General features: G+C 37.8%; 1 protein-coding gene across 1 annotated transcript; it reads right to left on the reverse strand.

Annotated features, from left to right (window-relative positions):
- Nucleotides 1–19042: 19042 nt before the first annotated feature.
- LOC131649143 (uncharacterized) lies at nucleotides 19043–21679 on the reverse strand. Its single transcript, XM_058918893.1, has 2 exons — nucleotides 20570–21679; nucleotides 19043–20200 (listed from the first exon to the last, which is right to left on the reverse strand). The coding sequence occupies exons 1-2, from the start codon at nucleotides 21677–21679 to the stop codon at nucleotides 19043–19045; spliced, it is 2268 nt and encodes a 755-aa protein (XP_058774876.1).
- Nucleotides 21680–22513: the final 834 nt, after the last annotated feature.

Consider the following 22513-nt stretch of genomic DNA (forward strand, 5'->3'; position numbering starts at 1 on the left):
TAGAAGTTTCTTTCTCATACCAATTAAACCCTTAATCATAACCTGGGGCAGGGTAGTTCTCAGTTAATTTGTTTGTGCATTCTATTTTAAGAAAATCATTCAGTACACCTTTCAACAAAGGTTTCAATCACAAGCGTTCATCCGCACACATCAAAGAAGTGTTGGAGATGTCAATCAAAAAACCAATGAGGGTTCATCAATCATTAAGTAAGGCAGTCAATATCTCTCAAAAAAATGAAAAACATATATACAAAGAAAAGCCAGCTAAGTCAAAAATCAAAAAGAAGACTTAGGCAAAAATCAAGGCATCCCGCTGACTGTAAGCTCAAAATAGACAGTTCAGGCAAAAGTTAGGGATATCAAAAAAGATGAAAAAAGAGAAGTCAATAAATTCCTGAACAACACAATGTTGTGACTACCAAAAGGAAGAAGTGACTGCCATCTCAAAAGCTCTCTTTGCTTGTGAACCATCATCATTATCAAAGGTGCAAATCCAAAAGTCTCTCGGAACCTGAATGCATAAGTTGAATTAACTGAGCTTAGGACTGAAGATCATCATGAAGAGGGGTGGGTACAATGAAATTTTGAGCTTTTATCTTTTGTTTCTTGAAACCGTGAACCGAGCCACGTTACAACCCTTAAAAGTCCTAACTGAAGCATGGTTAGTTTGAAAGCATACTGTCACCAAAAAGGTATCCTGACTCCTTAAAGGTTTACCACAAATGCTGAGTTGACACTTCGTTTTTTACAAACATCACGTTTTTATGAACATCATGCTTTTACATATCCAGTTTTAATGTCTTTCAACAAACTCAAGACAGACATATGCATTGCATCTCATGAATTCATTATTAAACATATTTTGCTACATAATTTCAAATGTTAGCATCAGAAATAATCTGCACAGGGTACGACTAATGACTAAAAGTCATCCCGACAGACGGAACTATTTCAGCAGCAACATCCCTTATAACTGACTCAGTTGACTAGAAGTCAATGAATACAAGGGGCATGACATGCTTTGTCCAATCAATCTGGGGAAATCAAGTCAAGATTCGAAGAATCTCTCAAATGCCAAACAGTCAAAGGCATACGTCCCCAGTGGGTTTCAAACTATTTCCCGACCAATCTGGGGCAATCAAGTCAAGATTCCGAGAATCTCTCAGGGGCAGGCACCCAAGTGGGTCACAAGCCATCGCACGATCAGTCAGGGGAATCATCCCAAGTTTATAATTACTAGGGGCATGACGCCCATAGTGCACATCTCATAAAGTCCTCGCGAGGCGAATTTCTCCAAAGTCCCTACTAGCAGGGGCAAATCTATGCAAGTCCAGTTTGACATCTTGATCAATACTCAGCGGTGTGTCCTAACCAATATAAATCACTGGGGGAAATATTCAAAGCATTCATGCCTTTCCACAAAGCCGGTTACACATAATAATATCCCCCACAGAGTAATCATTAAGAAGATACCTTCAAATGTTCTTGTCCAACAAAAGACATAGCTCCTCAATAGAGTTCACATTTTCGACACCGCCGGTTCCCCGACCTTCTTCTCTTCTCCAAACATGGTTTATTAATATCTGTTACCCCCAGTCAGAGTACATCAAATTACTGGTCATCCCCAAGCAAAATTCTAAATCCCCAGCTGTGTACCTTCAAGACAAGATCAAACAGCAAAATCACAAGGATATAGAGATTTATTTTCTCAATCAAGACAACATAAATTATATTCACATATCATATGTCATAAACATATTCATACATACCGTACATTGCCTCATAATGAATTCATACTTAACACGCAAGTTTCTCAGTTATTTTGAGAGACTCGTCGCATAATACATGCATCATGACATTACATAAAAACTAACTTTACCTTTTTCAGGATACAGTAACAAGCAGATGAACAATATCTATGATCTAATTCAGCTACTACGAACGGTACTGACACGATCAACCTTCAAGGATCTAATTCTATCATCACGAACGGTGTAGACACGATCAAAGAACCCCGACAATTGAGTCACGATAATGGAATCACGACAACTGAGTCACGATAATGGAATCACGACAACTGAGTCACGATGATGGAATCACGACAAATGAGTCACGATGATGGAATCACGACAACTGAGTCACGATAATGGAATCACGACAAATGAGTCACGATAATGTAATCACGACAACTGAGTCACGATAATGGAATCACGACAACTGAGTCATTATAATGGAATCACGACAACTGAGTCATTATAATGGAATCACGAAAACTAAGTCACGAAAATAGAATCACGACAACAGAGTCACGGTAATGGCATCGCGACAATGGAGTCACGACGATTGAGTCACATATCTATTCTCGGTATTTAGTTCAGGAACAATCATGACAATAGAGTCACTACAATTAATTCACTTCACACTCCCAACATCCACATGGCATCTGTAAGCCCATCTCCGATAAACTTTCTGTCAACACCTGAGGGCATCTTCAAGCCCATCTCCGACAAAAGTCCCTACTTCAGCTAGGGCAAATTCCTGGGTATTCTAGTGTCCAATCATCTTCCACCTTCAGACACCGACTGGCATACAAACCACTCTACATCTTCAGGTTTAAGATAATTGAACAGGGGCAGCTGTCATACCCCAAAATTTGCCCATATTATTCCTCTCCTTCAAATTCAAATCAAGACACATGGCTCAAAAACATCCCTCTTAAACAAAGGTTCAAGAAACTAGGGTTTTGTTGCTTTGAAAGAAAATCAATGAATCAATAGCTCCAAGGCATTCCATATGGTCCATGATGTCTCACATTATCTCCATGATGAGTTTCAGGTCTTAAATCAAAAGATTGACCCCTCAATTGTTCAGAAAGTCAACAGTCTACTAAGTTAACCTAGAAGTCAATTGTGGTCAAAGTAAAGTCAAAACTCCTGATTTTTTGTCAAGATCCTCATATTGAAGTATCATTCACCATTTGATCAAAAATTGATCATGGTTCATCAAGGAAAGATAAAAAATCAACAGTTCAAAAAGTTTCTAAATTAGGGTTTGTATAGGAGAAAGTCAACTGAACTTTGACCAGCCATAACTTTCACATGGAACATCAGAAATTTCCCATCCAAAGCTCAATTTGAAGGAAATTGAATTCTCTACAACTTTGTCTCTCACATGCCAAGTCTAAAAATGCTTCACTTGAGAGATATGAGCTAATACATTACAGGTCCTCCTAAAAGATCGCCAAAAGGCATTTTTTCTCAAAGCTCATAACTTGAACATGGTAGACTCAATTGAGGTGAAACCAAAAGGAGATTTTAAAGGACTCTTTAAAGCTTTCTAAAAAGTTCTAGAACACTTCCACACCATAAAGATTGAGAAAGTTATGGACTTCAAAAGTTGGACAAGTTTGGGAAGAATGCAAAAGCTCATAATGAAGAAACTTACATTTTTAGGGCAGGTGACCTATGTTTCATGGTTTAAACATATTTATCATGTTACCAATGACCCCTAAGATCATACCCTTGCTTCCCATATTTTTTATTCTATTTATTTCATTTTTTATTCATTTAAAAACAAAATAAATGAATTAAAATATGAATAAATGGCAAAAAATACATGGAAATTTATTTTTGGACCAAATCAAATCTCCACCTCAGCATGAGACTAAGAGAAACGTGAAAAGAAGAGTGGGAAATAATATTGAGCCAAAATTAGCAAAATTCCATACAAAATTCAATCAACAAAATCTCTCTCAAATATAATTTTTACAAGCCCAAAGATTAGAGAGATACAAACCCTAATTTGGTCCATTATATATACTCATTACTCTCAGCATGAAAAGGGGATTTTTGGAGGAAGAAAACTAGGGTTCATAAGTTACAAAAACTCAAAAAAAAGCTAGGGCATGAGAGACTATTGGTGGCATTCATTATCAACCAGTTTTTCACGATGCATCCTCTTCCCTAAACCCTCAGGAGGTCATACCAATACACACTAAGCCCGAAGCATCGTAAATCACCTCCACCATTAACAAGGTTTGCGTTTTCTTTTCTCCTTAATCGTTTTTAAGGATTCGTATGGTTTAAATGAAATATAATCATATATTCATGTTTATACACTCCTTTAGAACGTTTTTGATCAGTTTGTTTCGAGTTTAAGTACAGGAACTGTGATATGCCATTGTTGGTCAAGAGAGGTCGTCCTCTTCGTTCTCATGTATGCCGCCGGTTTAATGCCTTAAAATTGCACCATTGAATTCGTAATGACGTTTTTAGGGGATCTGGGCAGGACCAATCTTTGTTTAACGTGGGGATCCTGAGTTTGATTTTTGCAGAAAAAACCTAACGAAATTCGCAGGAAAATACGTAGGAGAAGCCGCAGCAAAATCCGCAGGTGCGGAGGTTGAAGATGAAGACCAATGCATTGGGCTTTGACCAGACGCGTGGCATCCTCACACTTGCCAGTCAGCGGATCCAATCTTCTCTCCAAATGCCATTGGTCGGTCAACGATATCAAGCCACTCTCTCCTCTTCTAATTGGATGCTTGTGAACGCAGGGACCCACTTCTGACGTTTTCTTTCAAATTGCATATTATATTTCTATTTCTGTATTTGTTTAATTGCGGGTAATGTCGTAACATAAAAACATCATGGTACAACTGGGAACGTGAGAGATGCATTAATCATAGTGTCCTGGGTTCGAATCCCCTCTGCGACACTTTAATTTTAACAAGGTTTTTTCACAAGATCCGGTGCATCGCCCCTCACAAGACCACCATACAGCCTCAAATGCCAGCCTTGGATTCGCGAGAAGACTAATCCAATGACCCAGAATGTGCAGGACCATCATAGGCCTTCAGGATGCGCGTTCACCAGATAATAGCGCCAGGTTCCTCAACTTCTTTTTTTTTCTATTATTATTTATCTTATTTTTAGAAAATTCTGGGTTTCTTTGCTTAAATCTGTTTTTTTTTTTCTTTTTCTTTAACAAATAACAAGTTTTTTTTATCAATTAGATTTTAGATAAATAACTTTAATTTTAGTTAATAATATAATTTAGTTTAGGGTTTTAATTTAGATTAATTAACTTAATTTTAGTTTAATCATAACTTTTAGACTTAGGTTTATAGAATTAGGAGTTTTAGGCTAATATTTATTTTAAGTTGTAATTTTGATAATATCTATTAATCTTAGATTTTTATCACTAACCCTTGCCCATAACCCTAAATCGCATATTTGGTAGGTGTTGTCCGTCAACTAGGATTTTACCCTTAGGATAACTAGAATTTTACCCTTAGGATTTTTAGCCGTTAAACCTTCAAGGGTTTAGGCTTACTCTTTTGTAATCAAATTGAATTTTCTTTCAAAAGCGCGATTTCTCTTCTCAACTCATGCTCTGTGATTGTCGCATGCCTTTTTTAAATTATTTGCCTTTTTTAAATTATTTGCCTTTTTTAAATTATTTGCCTTTATTTTAAATTATTTGCCTTTATTTTAATTTATTTAATTTTTGCCTTTATTTTTCTGCCTTATTTAATTGCCTTTAACTTTAATTATTTATGTTTAAATGTCGCTTTTATTATTTATTTTAAATTCTAGAAAATGTGTATAGGCGTGCAAGATTTTTATGTAATAGTAATTAGGATTTTATTTTCTCGCACTTTACTTTTCGCATCCCCCAATTTTTTGGTTATGTACCCCCTAATCCCGAAGCTCTGTAATAGCGTAGGATTTAATTTCCGCAATTTATTTTCTGTCTATATCAATTGCGTGGTTAGTAATTTAGGGAGTGACAACTGATTAATTGGACTTAACTCACTAATTCAAGATAAATTTCTGAATACAATCACATGATTGCTACACACACCCACCTCTAAGGTAACACCTCTTATGCTGCCTTCTCGATCAAATAGTCAAGTCCCTTCGAGCGTAGGGATACCTTAGCTTGCTGCCTTCGATTCAAAAATCACCACGTCCCTCCAATAAAAGATCATAGTCCCTTCGAGTTGCCTACGATAAATATGATCTCGTCCCTCGATTAAATGGTGATAGTCCCTTCGAATGCTAAGGTATCCTTACTGTTGCCTAAATGACTATTATGTCCTTCCCTTAGACTACCTGCCCTCTTCATGGTTGGGACAGTCTTATGGCGAACGATTATTCTCGATGACCCTTCGATGACCCGCACATCCAATTGAAAGACTTCCTGCCCTTTTATGGTATGGATAGACCCTTTCAAACAAAAGACTTAAAGAACAAGAAAGACAAACTTACGGTAGATAGTTCTTAATTGCTTGCTTCATTCAAATCAAAATCAAATGCTTTTCACACCTCCTATTTCAAAACAATTTCAAAACAAGGCTACGCTTATTTACAAGCTAAAGTCCTTAAACGAAATCTTTTACTATTCACACACGACACTTTTCAAACAATTCAAACAAAGTGAGCTAAGCAGTTAAGAGCCCATGGATAACCATGGATGCAAAGGGTGCCTTACACCTTCCCTTTGTATAACCTACCCCCCGAACTCAAAATCTTTCAAAGGTCTTTCCTGTTCTTTTATGCCTTTCCTAATTGGATAAAATAAAAGTCAGTGGCGACTCTTGCTTACCGCAACATTTCGATATAAAAGTCAGTTCACCGTATTACAGAACTGGCGACTCTGCTGGGGACATATTTGATTAAAAGAGGGGTTACCTTAAAGTTTAGGATCATTTAATGTTTGCTTTGCTTGCTTTATTTTTCAGGTTTGTTTTGGGAATTAACTGAAGGACGAATCCTACACCCGGATTCAAGTACACTTAAGATTAGGAGCGGCATAGTCATGGCGACCTCTTTCACATATGTGGGAGATGAGTCAATATGAAGTTCACACTTGAGTTAGGACTCCATAGTATATGCACACCTTTCTCAAATGAGGGGGGTCTATGTATGTGTCTGTGGGTGCGCCGGAGCTCAAGGACCTTTAGTTACCCTTAACCCATCCTGGCCTTTAGGAACGTAGTGGGGGGATTACTCTTGACAAATGTTGAGAACTAGTCGCTACCCGATGTTACAATTCAGATAGGTCCTTTCTCAAAGTATCATTGCATGATGCAAATATATCATGTCCGAGGGTGTTTTAGAAGGGCTGGCAATTCTGGATAACTTGTAGAACCCGTTGCTGAAATCTCCTTATCCATAGAAATACCCTTGGGAAGGACACCTGATCAGACCCCATGCAAGCCTTAAGCCAAAAATTGTGTGACTTGTGTGACTTGCGTGACTTGCCTGTGTTTACTACTAACCTACGTTTCCTTGCAAGTCTTATTAAAATGACTTGTTTGTCCTTACTATCTCACACTATGCCGAATGCACTACATTCATATGACATCATGACATCATAAGCATAACATGATTTAAATAACCCTTTCAAGGATCTTAGGAATTTAGGGCGCACAATTTCAGGTGCTCTTATCAAGGACTGAACTCCTATCTAGGGGCAAGAGGATTTATTTTCCTCCGGCCACGTACCTTCCAATTCAAAGACACCGCACCTATCAAGGGGCAAAAAGGATTTATTTTCCTTTGGCCTTATGCCTTCCAGTTCAGAGACATCATACCTATCAAGGGGCAAGAGGATTTATTTCCCTCTAACCATGTACCTTCAAATTCAGATATATCCTGAGTCAGAGGCGATGACCCACTCGGTATGGTGAGCATGATTCTCAAAGAAGGACATTTAAAGACAAAGACCTAGACTCTTCAGACGAAGCGGTAACCAGTCATTTCCTAATGTCGCAAACTAAATTTCCTAACGATCCTTGAACATTGCATCTACATTCATAAACATTGCATAACAGGTTTCTCACCACAGGCATCTCATCCTCTCTTGTTGTTTACTTCAGCATAAATGGATTTCGAGCAATCAGTCAAACACCTCCAGGCTCGGAATACCCGATCCCAGACTTTGATTCTTAACTCACCCAAGGGGCAAGAAGAATTGAAGGCACTCCTATTCTTGGGGTATAATTACAATGCGGGATGCGCTTATTATTCGAACAATCCTGGTTATGGTGTAAAGGATGGTAGACCGCTGAAGCGTGCGATTAAAGATTTAATCATGACACTCAAATCAGAAAAGACCACGACAATGAAGTCACGACAATTGAGTCACGACAACAAAGTCATGACAACTGAGTCACGATAATGGAATCACGACAACTGAGTCACGACAACAAAGTCACGACAACTGAGTCACGATAATGGAATCACGACAACTGAGTCACGATAATGGAATCACGACAACTGAGTCACGATAATGGAATCACGACAACTGAGTCAGGACAACAAAGTCACGACAACTGAGTCACGACAACAAAGTCACGACAACTGAGTCACGATAATGGAATCACGACAACTGAGTCACGATAATGGAATCCTGACAACTGAGTCACGATAATGGAATCATGACAATTGAGTCACAACAATCAATTCACTCATATGATCCAGACGCTCAGGGCAATCGAGCCAACGAATTCTAACACCTACATTCCTGACTATAAGCCCAATGCGAGGTGCGCGTACCATTCCAACATTCTTGGACATTACACAAACAATTGCTGGACATTAAAGAATAAGATTCAAGATCTGATCAATGACGGAGAAATCAAATCCAACCCTCCTGAAACCCCTGTGGTGATCACCGCTCCTATGCCTAGTCATGACAAGACTGATTGACGTCTCGACGGACGAACTTTTGGATGATCTACTTTCATTTGCAAGTTCTTTCCTGTTTGTTTAAAACATTTGACTCATGATAGACATTATCTGTTTTAATAATCATCATCAGTGCATTGCATATATTTGTCTTGAATAAATTATTTCGCTATCACTCATTTTAAATTATGTCTCTACTTTGCATATGTTTTGTGACACTCAATTCCTGCTAAGCTGTAAGCCTTTTAAGGGAGGATGACGAAAATGATACCGCAACCTCATATAGTATGCTTTTGAACAGACTATGCTGATGATGTACAGGCCTTGTTTCAATTCCTAAACAGTGGAGATATAAGGATGTTAATCCCTTGTCAACCCCTTTGAGCCGAAGAAGTAGAAGTTTCTTTCTCATACCAATTAAACCCTTAATCATAACCTGGGGCAGGGTAGTTCTCAGTTAATTTGTTTATGCATTCTATTTTAAGAAAATCATTCAGTACACCTTTCAACAAAGGTTTCAATCACAAGCGTTCATCCGCACACATCAAAGAAGTGTTGGAGATGTCAATCAAAAAACCAATGAGGGTTCATCAATCATTAAGTAAGGCAGTCAATATCTCTCAAAAAAATGAAAAACATATATACAAAGAAAAGCCAGCTAAGTCAAAAATCAAAAAGAAGACTTAGGCAAAAATCAAGGCATCCCGCTGACTGTAAGCTCAAAATAGACAGTTCAGGCAAAAGTTAGGGATATCAAAAAAGATGAAAAAAGAGAAGTCAATAAATTCCTGAACAACACAATGTTGTGACTACCAAAAGGAAGAAGTGACTGCCATCTCAAAAGCTCTCTTTGCTTGTGAACCATCATCATTATCAAAGGTGCAAATCCAAAAGTCTCTCGGAACCTGAATGCATAAGTTGAATTAACTGAGCTTAGGACTGAAGATCATCATGAAGAGGGGTGGGTACAATCAAATTTTGAGCTTTTAACTTTTGTTTCTTGAAACCGTGAACCGAGCCACGTTACAACCCTTAAAAGTCCTAACTGAAGCATGGTTAGTTTGAAAGCATACTGTCACCAAAAAGGTATCCTGACTCCTTAAAGGTTTACCACAAATGCTGAGTTGACACTTCGTTTTTTACAAACATCACGTTTTTATGAACATCATGCTTTTACATATCCAGTTTTAATGTCTTTCAACAAACTCAAGACAGACATATGCATTGCATCTCATGAATTCATTATTAAACATATTTTGCTACATAATTTCAAATGTTAGCATCAGAAAGAATCTGCACAGGGTACGACTAATGACTAAAAGTCATCCCGACAGACGGAACAATTTCAGCAGCAACATCCCTTATAACTGACTCAGTTGACTAGAAGTCAATGAATACAAGGGGCATGACATGCTTTGTCCAATCAATCTGGGGAAATCAAGTCAAGATTCGAAGAATCTCTCAAATGCCAAACAGTCAAAGGCATACGTCCCCAGTGGGTTTCAAACTATTTCCCGACCAATCTGGGGCAATCAAGTCAAGATTCCGAGAATCTCTCAGGGGCAGGCACCCAAGTGGGTCAGAAGCCATCGCTCGATCAGTCAGGGGAATCATCCCAAGTTTATAATTACTAGGGGCATGAAGCCCATAGTGCACATCTCATAAAGTCCTCGCAAGGCGAATTTCTCCAAAGTCCCTACTAGCAGGGGCAAATCTATGCAAGTCCAGTTTGACATCTTGATCAATACTCAGCGGTGTGTCCTAACCAATATAAATCACTGGGGGAAATATTCAAAGCATTCATGCCTTTCCACAAAGCCGGTTACACATAATCATATCCCCCACAGAGTAATCATTAAGAAGATACCTTCAAATGTTCTTGTCCAACAAAAGACATAGCTCCTCAATAGAGTTCACATTTTCGACACCGTCGGTTCCCCGACCTTCTTCTCTTCTCCAAACATGTTTTATTAATATCTGTTACCCCCAGTCAGAGTACATCAAATTACTGGTCATCCCCAAGCAAAATTGTAAATCCCCAACTGTGTACCTTCAAGACAAGATCAAACAGCAAAATCACAAGGATATAGAGATTTATTTTCTCAATCAAGACAACATAAATTATATTCACATATCATATGTCATAAACATATTCATACATACCGTACATTGCCTCATAATGAATTCATACATAACACGCAAGTTTCTCAGTTATTTTGAGAGACTCGTCGCATAATACATGCATCATGACATTACATAAAAACTAACTTTACCTTTTTCAGGATACAGTAACAAGCAGATGAACAATATCTATGATCTAATTCAGCTACTACGAACGGTACTGACACGATCAACCTTCAAGGATCTAATTCTATCATCACGAACGGTGTAGACACGATCAAAGAACCCCGACAATTGAGTCACGATAATGGAATCACGACAACTGAGTCACGATAATGGAATCACGACAACTGAGTCACGATGATGGAATCACGACAAATGAGTCACGATGATGGAATCACGACAACTGAGTCACGATAATGGAATCACGACAAATGAGTCACGATAATGGAATCACGACAACTGAGTCACGATAATGGAATCACGACAACTGAGTCACGATAATGGAATCACGACAACTGAGTCATTATAATGGAATCACGAAAACTGAGTCACGAAAATAGAATCACGACAACAGAGTCACGGTAATGGCATCGCGACAATGGAGTCACGACGATTGAGTCACATATCTATTCTCGGTATTTAGTTCAGGAACAATCATGACAATAGAGTCACTACAATTAATTCACTTCACACTCCCAACATCCAGATGGCATCTGTAAGCCCGTCTCCGATAAACTTTCTGTCAACACCTGAGGGCATCTTCAAGCCCATCTCCGACAAAAGTCCCTACTTCAGCTAGGGCAAATTCCTGGGTATTCTAGTGTCCAATCATCTTCCACCTTCAGACACCGACTGGCATACAAACCACTCTACATCTTCAGGTTTAAGATAATTGAACAGGGGCAGCTGTCATACCCCAAAATTTGCCCATATTATTCCTCTCCTTCAAATTCAAATCAAGACACATGGCTCAAAAACATCCCTCTTAAACAAAGGTTCAAGAAACTAGGGTTTTGTTGCTTTGAAAGAAAATCAATGAATCAATAGCTCCAAGGCATTCCATATGGTCCATGATGTCTCACATTATCTCCATGATGAGTTTCAGGTCTTAAATCAAAAGATTGACCCCTCAATTGTTCAGAAAGTCAACAGTCTACTAAGTTAACCTATAAGTCAACTGTGGTCAAAGTAAAGTCAAAACTCCTGATTTTTTGTCAAGATCCTCATATTGAAGTATCATTCACCATTTGATCAAAAATTGATCATGGTTCATCAAGGAAAGATAAAAAATCAACAGTTCAAAAAGTTTCTAAATTAGGGTTTGTATAGGAGAAAGTCAACTGAACTTTGACCAGCCATAACGTTCTCATGGAACATCAGAAATTTCCCATCCAAAGCTCAATTTGAAGGAAATTGAATTCTCTACAACTTTGTCTCTCACATGCCAAGTCTAAAAATGCTTCACTTGAGAGATATGAGCTAATACATTACAGGTCCTCCTAAAAGATCGCCAAAAGGCATTTTTTCTCAAAGCTCATAACTTGAACATGGTAGACTCAATTGAGGTGAAACCAAAAGGAGATTTTAAAGGACTCTTTAAAGCTTTCTAAAAAGTTCTAGAACACTTCCACACCATAAAGATTGAGAAAGTTATGGACTTCAAAAGTTGGACAAGTTTGGGAAGAATGCAAAAGCTCATAATGAAGAAACTTACATTTTTAGGGCAGGTGACCTATGTTTCATGGTTTAAACATATTTATCATGTTACCAATGACCCCTAAGATCATACCCTTGCTTCCCATATTTTTTATTCTATTTATTTCATTTTTTATTCATTTAAAAACAAAATAAATGAATTAAAATATGAATAAATGGCAAAAAATACATGGAAATTTATTTTTGGACCAAATCAAATCTCCACCTCAGCATGAGACTAAGAGAAACGTGAAAAGAAGAGTGGGAAATAATAATGAGCCAAAATTAGCAAAATTCCATACAAAATTCAATCAACAAAATCTCTCTCAAATATAATTTTTACAAGCCCAAAGATTAGAGAGATACAAACCCTAATTTGGTCCATTATATATACTCATTACTCTCAGCATGAAAAGGGGATTTTTGGAGGAAGAAAACTAGGGTTCATAAGTTACAAAAACTCAAAAAAAAGCTAGGGCATGAGAGACTATTGGTGGCAGTCATTATCAACCAGTTTTTCACGATGCATCCTCTTCCCTAAACCCTCAGGAGGTCATACCAATACACACTAAGCCCGAAGCATCGTAAATCACCTCCACCATTAACAAGGTTTGCGTTTTCTTTTCTCCTTAATCGTTTTTAAGGATTCGTATGGTTTAAATGAAATATAATCATATATTCATGTTTATACACTCCTTTAGAACGTTTTTGATCAGTTTGTTTCGAGTTTAAGTACAGGAACTGTGATATGCCATTGTTGGTCAAGAGAGGTCGTCCTCTTCGTTCTCATGTATGCCGCCGGTTTAATGCCTTAAAATTGCACCATTGAATTCGTAATGACGTTTTTAGGGGATCTGGGCAGGACCAATCTTTGTTTAACGTGGGGATCCTGAGTTTGATTTTTGCAGAAAAAACCTAACGAAATTCGCAGGAAAATACGTAGGAGAAGCCGCAGCAAAATCCGCAGGTGCGGAGGTTGAAGATGAAGACCAATGCATTGGGCTTTGACCAGACGCGTGGCATCCTCACACTTGCCAGTCAGCGGATCCAATCTTCTCTCCAAATGCCATTGGTCGGTCAACGATATCAATCCACTCTCTCCTCTTCTAATTGGATGCTTGTGAACGCAGGGACCCACTTCTGACGTTTTCTTTCAAATTGCATATTATATTTCTATTTCTGTATTTGTTTAATTGCGGGTAATGTCGTAACATAAAAACATCATGGTACAACTGGGAACGTGAGAGATGCATTAATCATAGTGTCCTGGGTTCGAATCCCCTCTGCGACACTTTAATTTTAACAAGGTTTTTTTCACAAGATCCGGTGCATCGCCCCTCACAAGACCACCATACAGCCTCAAATGCCAGCCTTGGATTCGCGAGAAGACTAATCCAATGACCCAGAATGTGCAGGACCATCATAGGCCTTCAGGATGCGCGTTCACCAGATAATAGCGCCAGGTTCCTCAACTTCTTTTTTTTTCTATTATTATTTATCTTATTTTTAGAAAATTCTGGGTTTCTTTGCTTAAATCTGTTTTTTTTTTCTTTTTCTTTAACAAATAACAAGTTTTTTTTATCAATTAGATTTTAGATAAATAACTTTAATTTTAGTTAATAATATAATTTAGTTTAGGGTTTTAATTTAGATTAATTAACTTAATTTTAGTTTAATCATAACTTTTAGACTTAGGTTTATAAAATTAGGAGTTTTAGGCTAATATTTATTTTAAGTTGTAATTTTGATAATATCTATTAATCTTAGATTTTTATCACTAACCCTTGCCCATAACCCTAAATCGCATATTTGGTAGGTGTTGTCCGTCAACTAGGATTTTACCCTTAGGATAACTAGAATTTTACCCTTAGGATTTTTAGCCGTTAAACCTTCAAGGGTTTAGGCTTACTCTTTTGTAATCAAATTGAATTTTCTTTCAAAAGCGCGATTTCTCTTCTCACCTCATGCTCTGTGATTGTCGCATGCCTTTTTTAAATTATTTGCCTTTTTTAAATTATTTGCCTTTTTTTAATTATTTGCCTTTATTTTAAATTATTTGCCTTTATTTTAATTTATTTAATTTTTGCCTTTATTTTTCTGCCTTATTTAATTGCCTTTAACTTTAATTATTTATGTTTAAATGTCGCTTTTATTATTTATTTTAAATTCTAGAAAATGTGTATAGGCGTGCAAGATTTTTATGTAATAGTAATTAGGATTTTATTTTCTCGCACTTTAATTTTCGCATCCCCCAATTTTTTGGTTATGTACCCCCTAATCCCGAAGCTCTGTAATAGCGTAGGATTTAATTTCCGCAATTTATTATCTGTCTATATCAATTGCGTGGTTAGTAATTTAGGGAGTGACAACTGATTAATTGGACTTAACTCACTAATTCAAGATAAATTTCTGAATACAATCACATGATTGCTACACACACCCACCTCTAAGGTAACACCTCTTATGCTGCCTTCTCGATCAAATAGTCAAGTCCCTTCGAGCGTAGGGATACCTTAGCTTGCTGCCTTCGATTCAAAAATCACCACGTCCCTCCAATAAAAAATCATAGTCCCTTCGAGTTGCCTACGATAAATATGATCTCGCCCCTCGATTAAATGGTGATAGTCCCTTCGAATGCTAAGGTATCCTTACTGTTGCCTAAATGACTATTATGTCCTTCCCTTAGACTACCTGCCCTCTTCATGGTAGGGACAGTCTTATGGCGAACGATTATTCTCGATGACCCTTCGATGACCCGCACATCCAATTGAAAGACTTCCTGCCCTTTTATGGTATGGATAGACCCTTTCAAACAAAAGACTTAAAGAACAAGAAAGACAAACTTACGGTAGATAGTTCTTAATTGCTTGCTTCATTCAAATCAAAATCAAATGCTTTTCACACCTCCTATTTCAAAACAATTTCAAAACAAGGCTACGCTTATTTACAAGCTAAAGTCCTTAAACGAAATCTTTTACTATTCACGCACGACACTTTTCAAACAATTCAAACAAAGTGAGCTAAGCAGTTAAGAGCCCATGGATAACCATGGATGCAAAGGGTGCCTTACACCTTCCCTTTGTATAACCTACCCCCCGAACTCAAAATCTTTCAAAGGTCTTTCCTGTTCTTTTATGCCTTTCCTAATTGGATAAAATAAAAGTCGGTGGCGACTCTTGCTTACCGCAACATTTCGATATAAAAGTCAGTTCACCGTATTACACCAAACTAAACTCAAATCTCTAAATTGTTCCAACAATTTCTGATTCTTGAATCATCAACATTGACATATGCAATGATTTCAGACTCAATGCATCGGCTACAACATTCGCCTTTCTAGGATGGTAATTCAAAAAAAAATCATAGTCTTTCCAGAATTCCAACCATCTTCTTTGCCTCATATTCAACTCTTTCTGATTGAACAAGTACTTTAAACTCTTGTGATCACTATACACATCAAATCTCGATCCAAACAAATAATGCCTCCAAAGCTTCAACACAAACACAACGGCTCGAAATCACATATCCAAGGAAAATCACTTCCTTAAACCAAAACTCACATTCAGAAAGCTTCGCATATAACTTCTTCTCTTTCAACATCGATAACACACTCCTCATAGAATCCTCTTCTCGAACAATGTTGAAAGTATTTTTGGGTAAATATTTTCGGTAATATATCGTATTCACAGGGATTGGTTAATATCACTGCCGTTCTATAGTTGTTTATTTTGAGTTAGGAAAATAGTTGGGTTTGTTTGTTTGTTCTCAAATTGCATTTAACAGAATAGTAATTAAATGATAAAAAGCTTAAAGACGATTAACAATGGCGAATGAATATGTTGAGTTCTAGGGTTCATCAACCTATTCCTATACAACTTATTAATTAATCCTTATTCGAACAATCATTTGAACCATTATTTTCACTTATCCTCAAATTTGATTCCATGTCTGCAAATCAAATTAGATAAACTTTTACCGGTATGAGATTCGATCTCTCCAAATATCAATATCGATAATAGTAATTAAGAACGATAATTATGAAAACCCAATCACAATTCCATCTCTGCAAATTGGGATTGAATCAATATAGTAACCTAGGGCAAAAGTTAGAATCCTTTATTTCGATCAAAGATTCAACAATGGTGTAAAGTAAAAACAAGGTTTCTTATTGATAATAAATTCAAACAATTGTTCATAGGAAATAATTAATGGCATTGCATATTCATAGGTTAACTACTACCTTAAACTCAACAAGAATGGTTTAGCTCTCCATAGACATGAAGAACAAACAAGGTTTCATGGATAGATTCATCTTCATCAAGGGAATGTCTTCAATTGATGTTGAATTCTCCGTCGGATGTTGTTTGCTGTTCTGGATTAGGATTGCTCTCTTAATTTCATTCACCAAGGACCCCTCCTTATGAGGCCTAGGGCTTCTATTTATAATATTTTAACTTTGTAACGCAGCCACCGCGCCTCGGCACGTAATGGCGCGGCGCGAACTCAAGGCAGAGAGTTTGGCGCGTCTCGCCCCTTCATTGGCGCGGCTCGCCCTTTAATTCTTCTTTCTTCTTTGTGATTCCTCCTCTCTAGAGCTCCACGCCTGCGTGTTTCCTAGTCTTTGCCTCTTAGCTTCAATATCTGCACAAATAACACCCAAAGTGATGCAAGTTGTTCTAAGATTAGCATCGAACCCAAAGAGTTCAATTCTACAAAGAAATTCTTAAAAAGGCACAAGATATGTTCACTTTTAGCTCAAAAGGTAGTTAATTTAACACATAAAAATACCATTAATTCACTCCTAACAAACTCTCCCCAACTTAGAGTTTTGTTTGTCCCTAAACAAAATTACTTACCTCAATACAACATACCAACAATCATGCACAAGTTTTTCAAAAAGGTTTTTCAAGTGCTTCAATTCAGCAACCAAATCGGATACTCCTCGTCTCCTTGCAAACTTAGAACATATACATGAAACAGTTTTTGAAAGAAAATTACCTCCAGAAGTTCACAACACTACACAATTGCAATTGAATCAGCACTAATCACTCACATCAAAAAGTATGATGAATAATAGAGGGGTTAAACACTCATCCAAACAATTAAATCAACAAAAATCCATATCATACGTTCACCATGTTATTTGCATCAAGTCCTGTGGAATCTGAGAATCAGAAGGTCTTTCCAGGGTTGTAATGTGGTTTAAGATTCAAAGAAAAGAAGACAAACGAGGGTTGTTCCTATTTCAGGGAAGCATCCAAATCATAACTCCTTTCCTTTTCCTTCATACCTTCAACTTTTTCACCCCATCTTCTTTTTCATTCGTAGCTCGATGTTTCTCTTTTTATTTTCAACAATTATTTTCTCCTTTTTTTTTTCGAGCTACGAATTTTTTCGTTCTTTGCAAATTACCACCTATAAACTTACTTTTCTTTTGAATATGATTCTCCCCAACTTGGAGATCAACCTGTATTTAGATTATATGAATGCTCCCCTACTTCTATGAAGGTCAAAGAGAAAACACATCACCAAATTTTATGGTTGATGGTCCAAAACAAAACTTTTTATTGAGATCACAACTCACCAGGTTTTTCCTTGGTGCATATGATGAAATTTACCTTGATCTCAGGCTCAAAGAATGGCTAGCAAGGGATCACACTCTCACAGAAAAAAATTTAAGATGGAATCGGCTCAGAAAAACTCTCAGATTCAAACAAATGCCTAAATCACTTTCACAGATTTCCACAAGCGATGCGACAAACGGTTTAGCATGATACAAACAAGTCAAAATAATTGATGGTCTCCTGCATATAGTAAACAATGGAAAGCTTTCCTCACAATGGTTAAGGCTAAGCCAATCCAACAGAATAGTGTACCATAAAGAACTTCTGCAAAGTATTTACTAACAACTTACGTTTCATGTACACAGTAAAAATTTGAGTTTGAAAATTCATACCCTACTTGTTACTTATTGAAAAAGAAAGTGAACTAAAAAATTTTTGAACGTTCATTCACTACCACTTTCGTACATGTTGCTCCATTGTTGGTACTTTGATTGAGATTATCTTTGCGTTTTCAGGAATACTCACTCTAAATTGGGGACAACACAAATAAAATAAAATAATTCAAACATAAAATAAGGTCAACAGTTATCATCATATCCGTTAGCAAACATAGGATCAGTTTCATCCGCTTTCTCTTGTGGTGGGTCATTGGTTTCAACACCTGTACCCCCCCTTACTGGACAAGGGTTGGGTTCAAGCCAACCATAATATGAGGATTCTCAAACGACCGCGCCTCGCCGAGTGACACCCGAGGCGCGCCAAACTCTCTGTTTGGCTTCGCGGCGCGCTTCTTTGCTCCCGCGGCGCACCAAACTGTTTGTTTGGCCTCGCAGCGCGGTGATTGCGCAGATAAGATGATGCATAAAAATAATAAATGAAAAACAAAAGAACTTACTCCGTTGGGTTGCCTCCCAACAAGCGCTTCGTTTAACGTCGCCTGGCTCGACGGTTGAAATCTTTTTCTTATGTGCTCAAAAGTGAGATTGTGCATGCTTCTCTATCAAATTCTCCCCCAAGGTAGTTCTTTAACCGTTCTCCATTAACTGTCCAGCTTTCTTTAGTCTTACTATCCTCAATAGTAATAGCGCCATATGATTTAACTTCCTTGACTACGAACGGTCCTGACCATTTAGACTTTAGTTTCCCTGGGAAAAGCTTGAGTCTCGAGTTGAATAGTAGAACAAGGTCTCCCACTTTGAACTCTTTCTTCTTGATTCTCTTGTCGTGATACTGCTTCATATTTTCTTTGTACATCTTATTGGATTCATATGCTAGGTACCTGAATTCTTCAAGCTCATGGATTTGATTCTTTCTTTTCTTATAAGCCAAGCTATCATCTCTGTTGAAGAATCTCAAGGCCCACAATGCCTTGTGTTCCACCTCAACCGGGAGGTGGCATGCTTTACCGTAAACCATTTGAAATGGAGATGCACCAGTTGGTGCTTTGTATGCTGTCCTATAGGCCCACAAGGCATCATCAATTCTTACCGACCAGTCTTTTCGGGATTCTGATACAGTCTTCTCCAAAATATTCTTGATTGCTCTGTTTGAGATCTCTGCCTGCCTGTTGGTTTGGGGGTGATATGGTGTTGCTATCTTATGGTTGATATGATACTTATCCAGCACTTTAGCTACCTGCTCATTAACGAAGTGAGATCCACCATCGCTTATAATCACTCGAGGCATGCCAAAACGTGTGAATATGTTTCGATTTAAAAATTTTAGCACCGTTTTGGCATCCGCTCTTGGTGTAGTGATGGCTTCTACCCACTTGGAGACATAATCCACTGCAACTAGAATATATTCATTAGCAAAGGATGGAAGAAAGGGCCCCATGAAATCTATGCCCCAACAATCAAAAACTTCTACTTCAATAATGGTTTGAAGCGGCATCTCATCACGTTTACTTATCCCTCCAACTCTTTGACATTTGTCACAATTCTTTGCATGATGGTGAGCGTCTTTGAAAATAGTAGGCCAGAAAAATCCGGATTGGAGAACTTTTGTTGCCGTCCTCCATCCGTTGAAGTGCCCACCGCTAGGTGCATTATGACAGTGCCACAAAATTTGTTGTGCTTCTTCTTCCGTAACACATCTTCTTAAAATGCCATCCTTACCTATCTTGAACAAATATGGGTCATCCCACACATAATATTTTGCATCCGCTACCAACTTTTTCTTCTTATTCCAATCAAAGTTTTCTGGTATGATACCTGTTGCTTTATAATTAGCAAGATCGGCGAGCCAAGGTCTTATTTGGAGTTGAAAAAGTTGCTCATCCGGGAATTCATCATTTATTTCAGCTTCTTGGTTGGTGATGCTTACATTGACCAAACGGGATAAATGATCTGCTACCACATTTTCTGTTCCTTTTTTATCCCGGATTTCTATGTCAAATTCTTGCAAAAGGAGAATCCAACGAATGAGCCTTTGCTTCGAATCCGGTTTAGTAAGTAGGTATTTAATGGCCGCATGGTCTGTGTGGATTACCACTTTCGACCCAATGAGATAGGATCTAAACTTTTCAAGGGCATATACTATGGCTAGCAATTCTTTTTCTGTGGTGGCGTAGTTGACTTGAGCATCATTTAACACCTTACTTACATAGTGTATGACATGAAATATCTTTCCTTTTCGTTGGCCTAATACTGCACCAATGGCATAATCGCTAGCATCACACATTAGTTCAAAGGGGTTTGTCCAATCGGGTGCTACGATTACAAGTGCGATGGCCATCCGGTCTTTTAGGTCATTGAAAGCTTGAACACAAGATTCATCAAAATTAAAACATGTACCTTGGTTGAGTAAATTACTCAATGGCTTGGCAATCTTTGAAAAATCTTTTACAAATCTTCTATAGAATCCTGCGTGACCTAAAAAACTTCTTACTCCTTTGACATTTATTGGAGGTGGGAGTTTTGAGATTACCTCCACCTTGGCTGGGTCCACTTCAAGTCCTCTAGAAGATACTTTGTGTCTGAGTACAATCCCTTCAGTCACCATGAAATGGCATTTCTCCCAATTTAATATCAAATTGGTTTCAATACATCTTCCAAGTGCCACATCCAAATTATTCAAGCATATCTCAAAAGTTTTTCCAAATACGGAGAAATCATCCATGAATACTTCAATACGTTTTTCAATGAGGTCGGAGAATATGGCTTGCATACACCATTGGAAGGTAGCTGGAGCATTACATAATCCAAATGGCATCCGTCGATACGCGAAAATTCCAAATGGACAGGTAAAAGCTGTCTTCTCATGATCTTCTGGGTTCACCACAATCTGATTATACCCGGAATACCCATCTAAAAAGCAATAGTAATTCTGCCCCGATAACCTCTCAAGCATTTGATCCATGAATGGTAGGGGAAAATGATCTTTCCTTGTAGCTTTGTTGAGTCTACGATAATCGATGCACATTCTCCACCCGGTTACTGTTCTTGTTGGTATGAGTTCATTCTTGTCATTACGGATCACCGTCATGCCTCCCTTCTTTGGTACAACATGTACTGGACTCACCCATGCACTATCAGAAATTGGGTAAATCATACCTGCTTCTAGAAGTTTGATCACCTCTTTCCTAACTACCTCTTTCATTGTTGGATTTAGTCTTCTTTGCGGTTGAGCTACCGGTTTGAATTCTTCTTCTAACATAATCTTGTGCATGCAATAGGCAGGACTTATTCCCTTCAGATCCGCCAATACCCATCCAATTGCCGCTTTGTTCTTTTTGAGAATTTGAATGAGTCGTGCTTCTTCGTCGGGAGTCAACTTAGAACTGATAACGACAGGTTTATCTCCTTCTTTATCTAGAAAGACATACTTCAAATGAGATGGGAGTAGCTTTAATTCTATCTTTGACTCTTTAACTCCCTTTTTTAATTCCAAATCTTCTATCTTTTTCGCCTTTGTGACCGTGTTGCCACCTTTTTCTAATTCCTTTAAAAACAACTCAATCTCTTTTTCTTCTTCTTGAGTAAGTACATTCTAAAGGGCTAGATAGATGAATGTGGTTCGCCACTTCCACTACACTCTCTTCAGTAGCATCCATGCGAAAACAATCATTCTTGTCTTTTGGTTGCTTCATGGCATCGTAGAGGTTAAAGCATACCTCTTCATCTTGAACTCTTAACTTCATTATACCATCATCAATGTCGATCATCATTCGGGCTGTTTTCATGAATGGTCTCCCAAGAATGATAGGTGACTCCTTGTCTTCTTCCATGTCAATCACAACGAAGTCTACCGGAAACAAGAATTTGTCAACTTTCACTAACATGTCTTGTGCAACACCATAAGGTAGAGTGGTTGATTTGTCTGCTAACTGTAAAGTCATTCTTGTTGACTTCATCTCAATATTTCCCAACCGCTTCACTATTGATAGAGGAATTAGGTTGATACTTGATCCTAAATCAATTAGTCCATTCCCGA

The sequence above is a fragment of the Vicia villosa genome, linkage group LG2, assembly GCF_029867415.1.
Source record: "Vicia villosa cultivar HV-30 ecotype Madison, WI linkage group LG2, Vvil1.0, whole genome shotgun sequence".
Classification (NCBI taxonomy): domain Eukaryota; kingdom Viridiplantae; phylum Streptophyta; class Magnoliopsida; order Fabales; family Fabaceae; genus Vicia; species Vicia villosa.

Bases quoted from the DNA above. Each gene is read 5' to 3' on its own strand.
- LOC131649143 (XM_058918893.1), bottom strand. From the start codon at position 21,679: ATGAAAGAGGTAGTTAGGAAAGAGGTGATCAAACTTCTAGAAGCAGGT. The intron at 20,201-20,569 runs GTAATCCACACA...TATTTGTTCAAG, and splicing joins ATCTCATTGGGTCGAAAGTG to ATAGGTAAGGATGGCATTTT.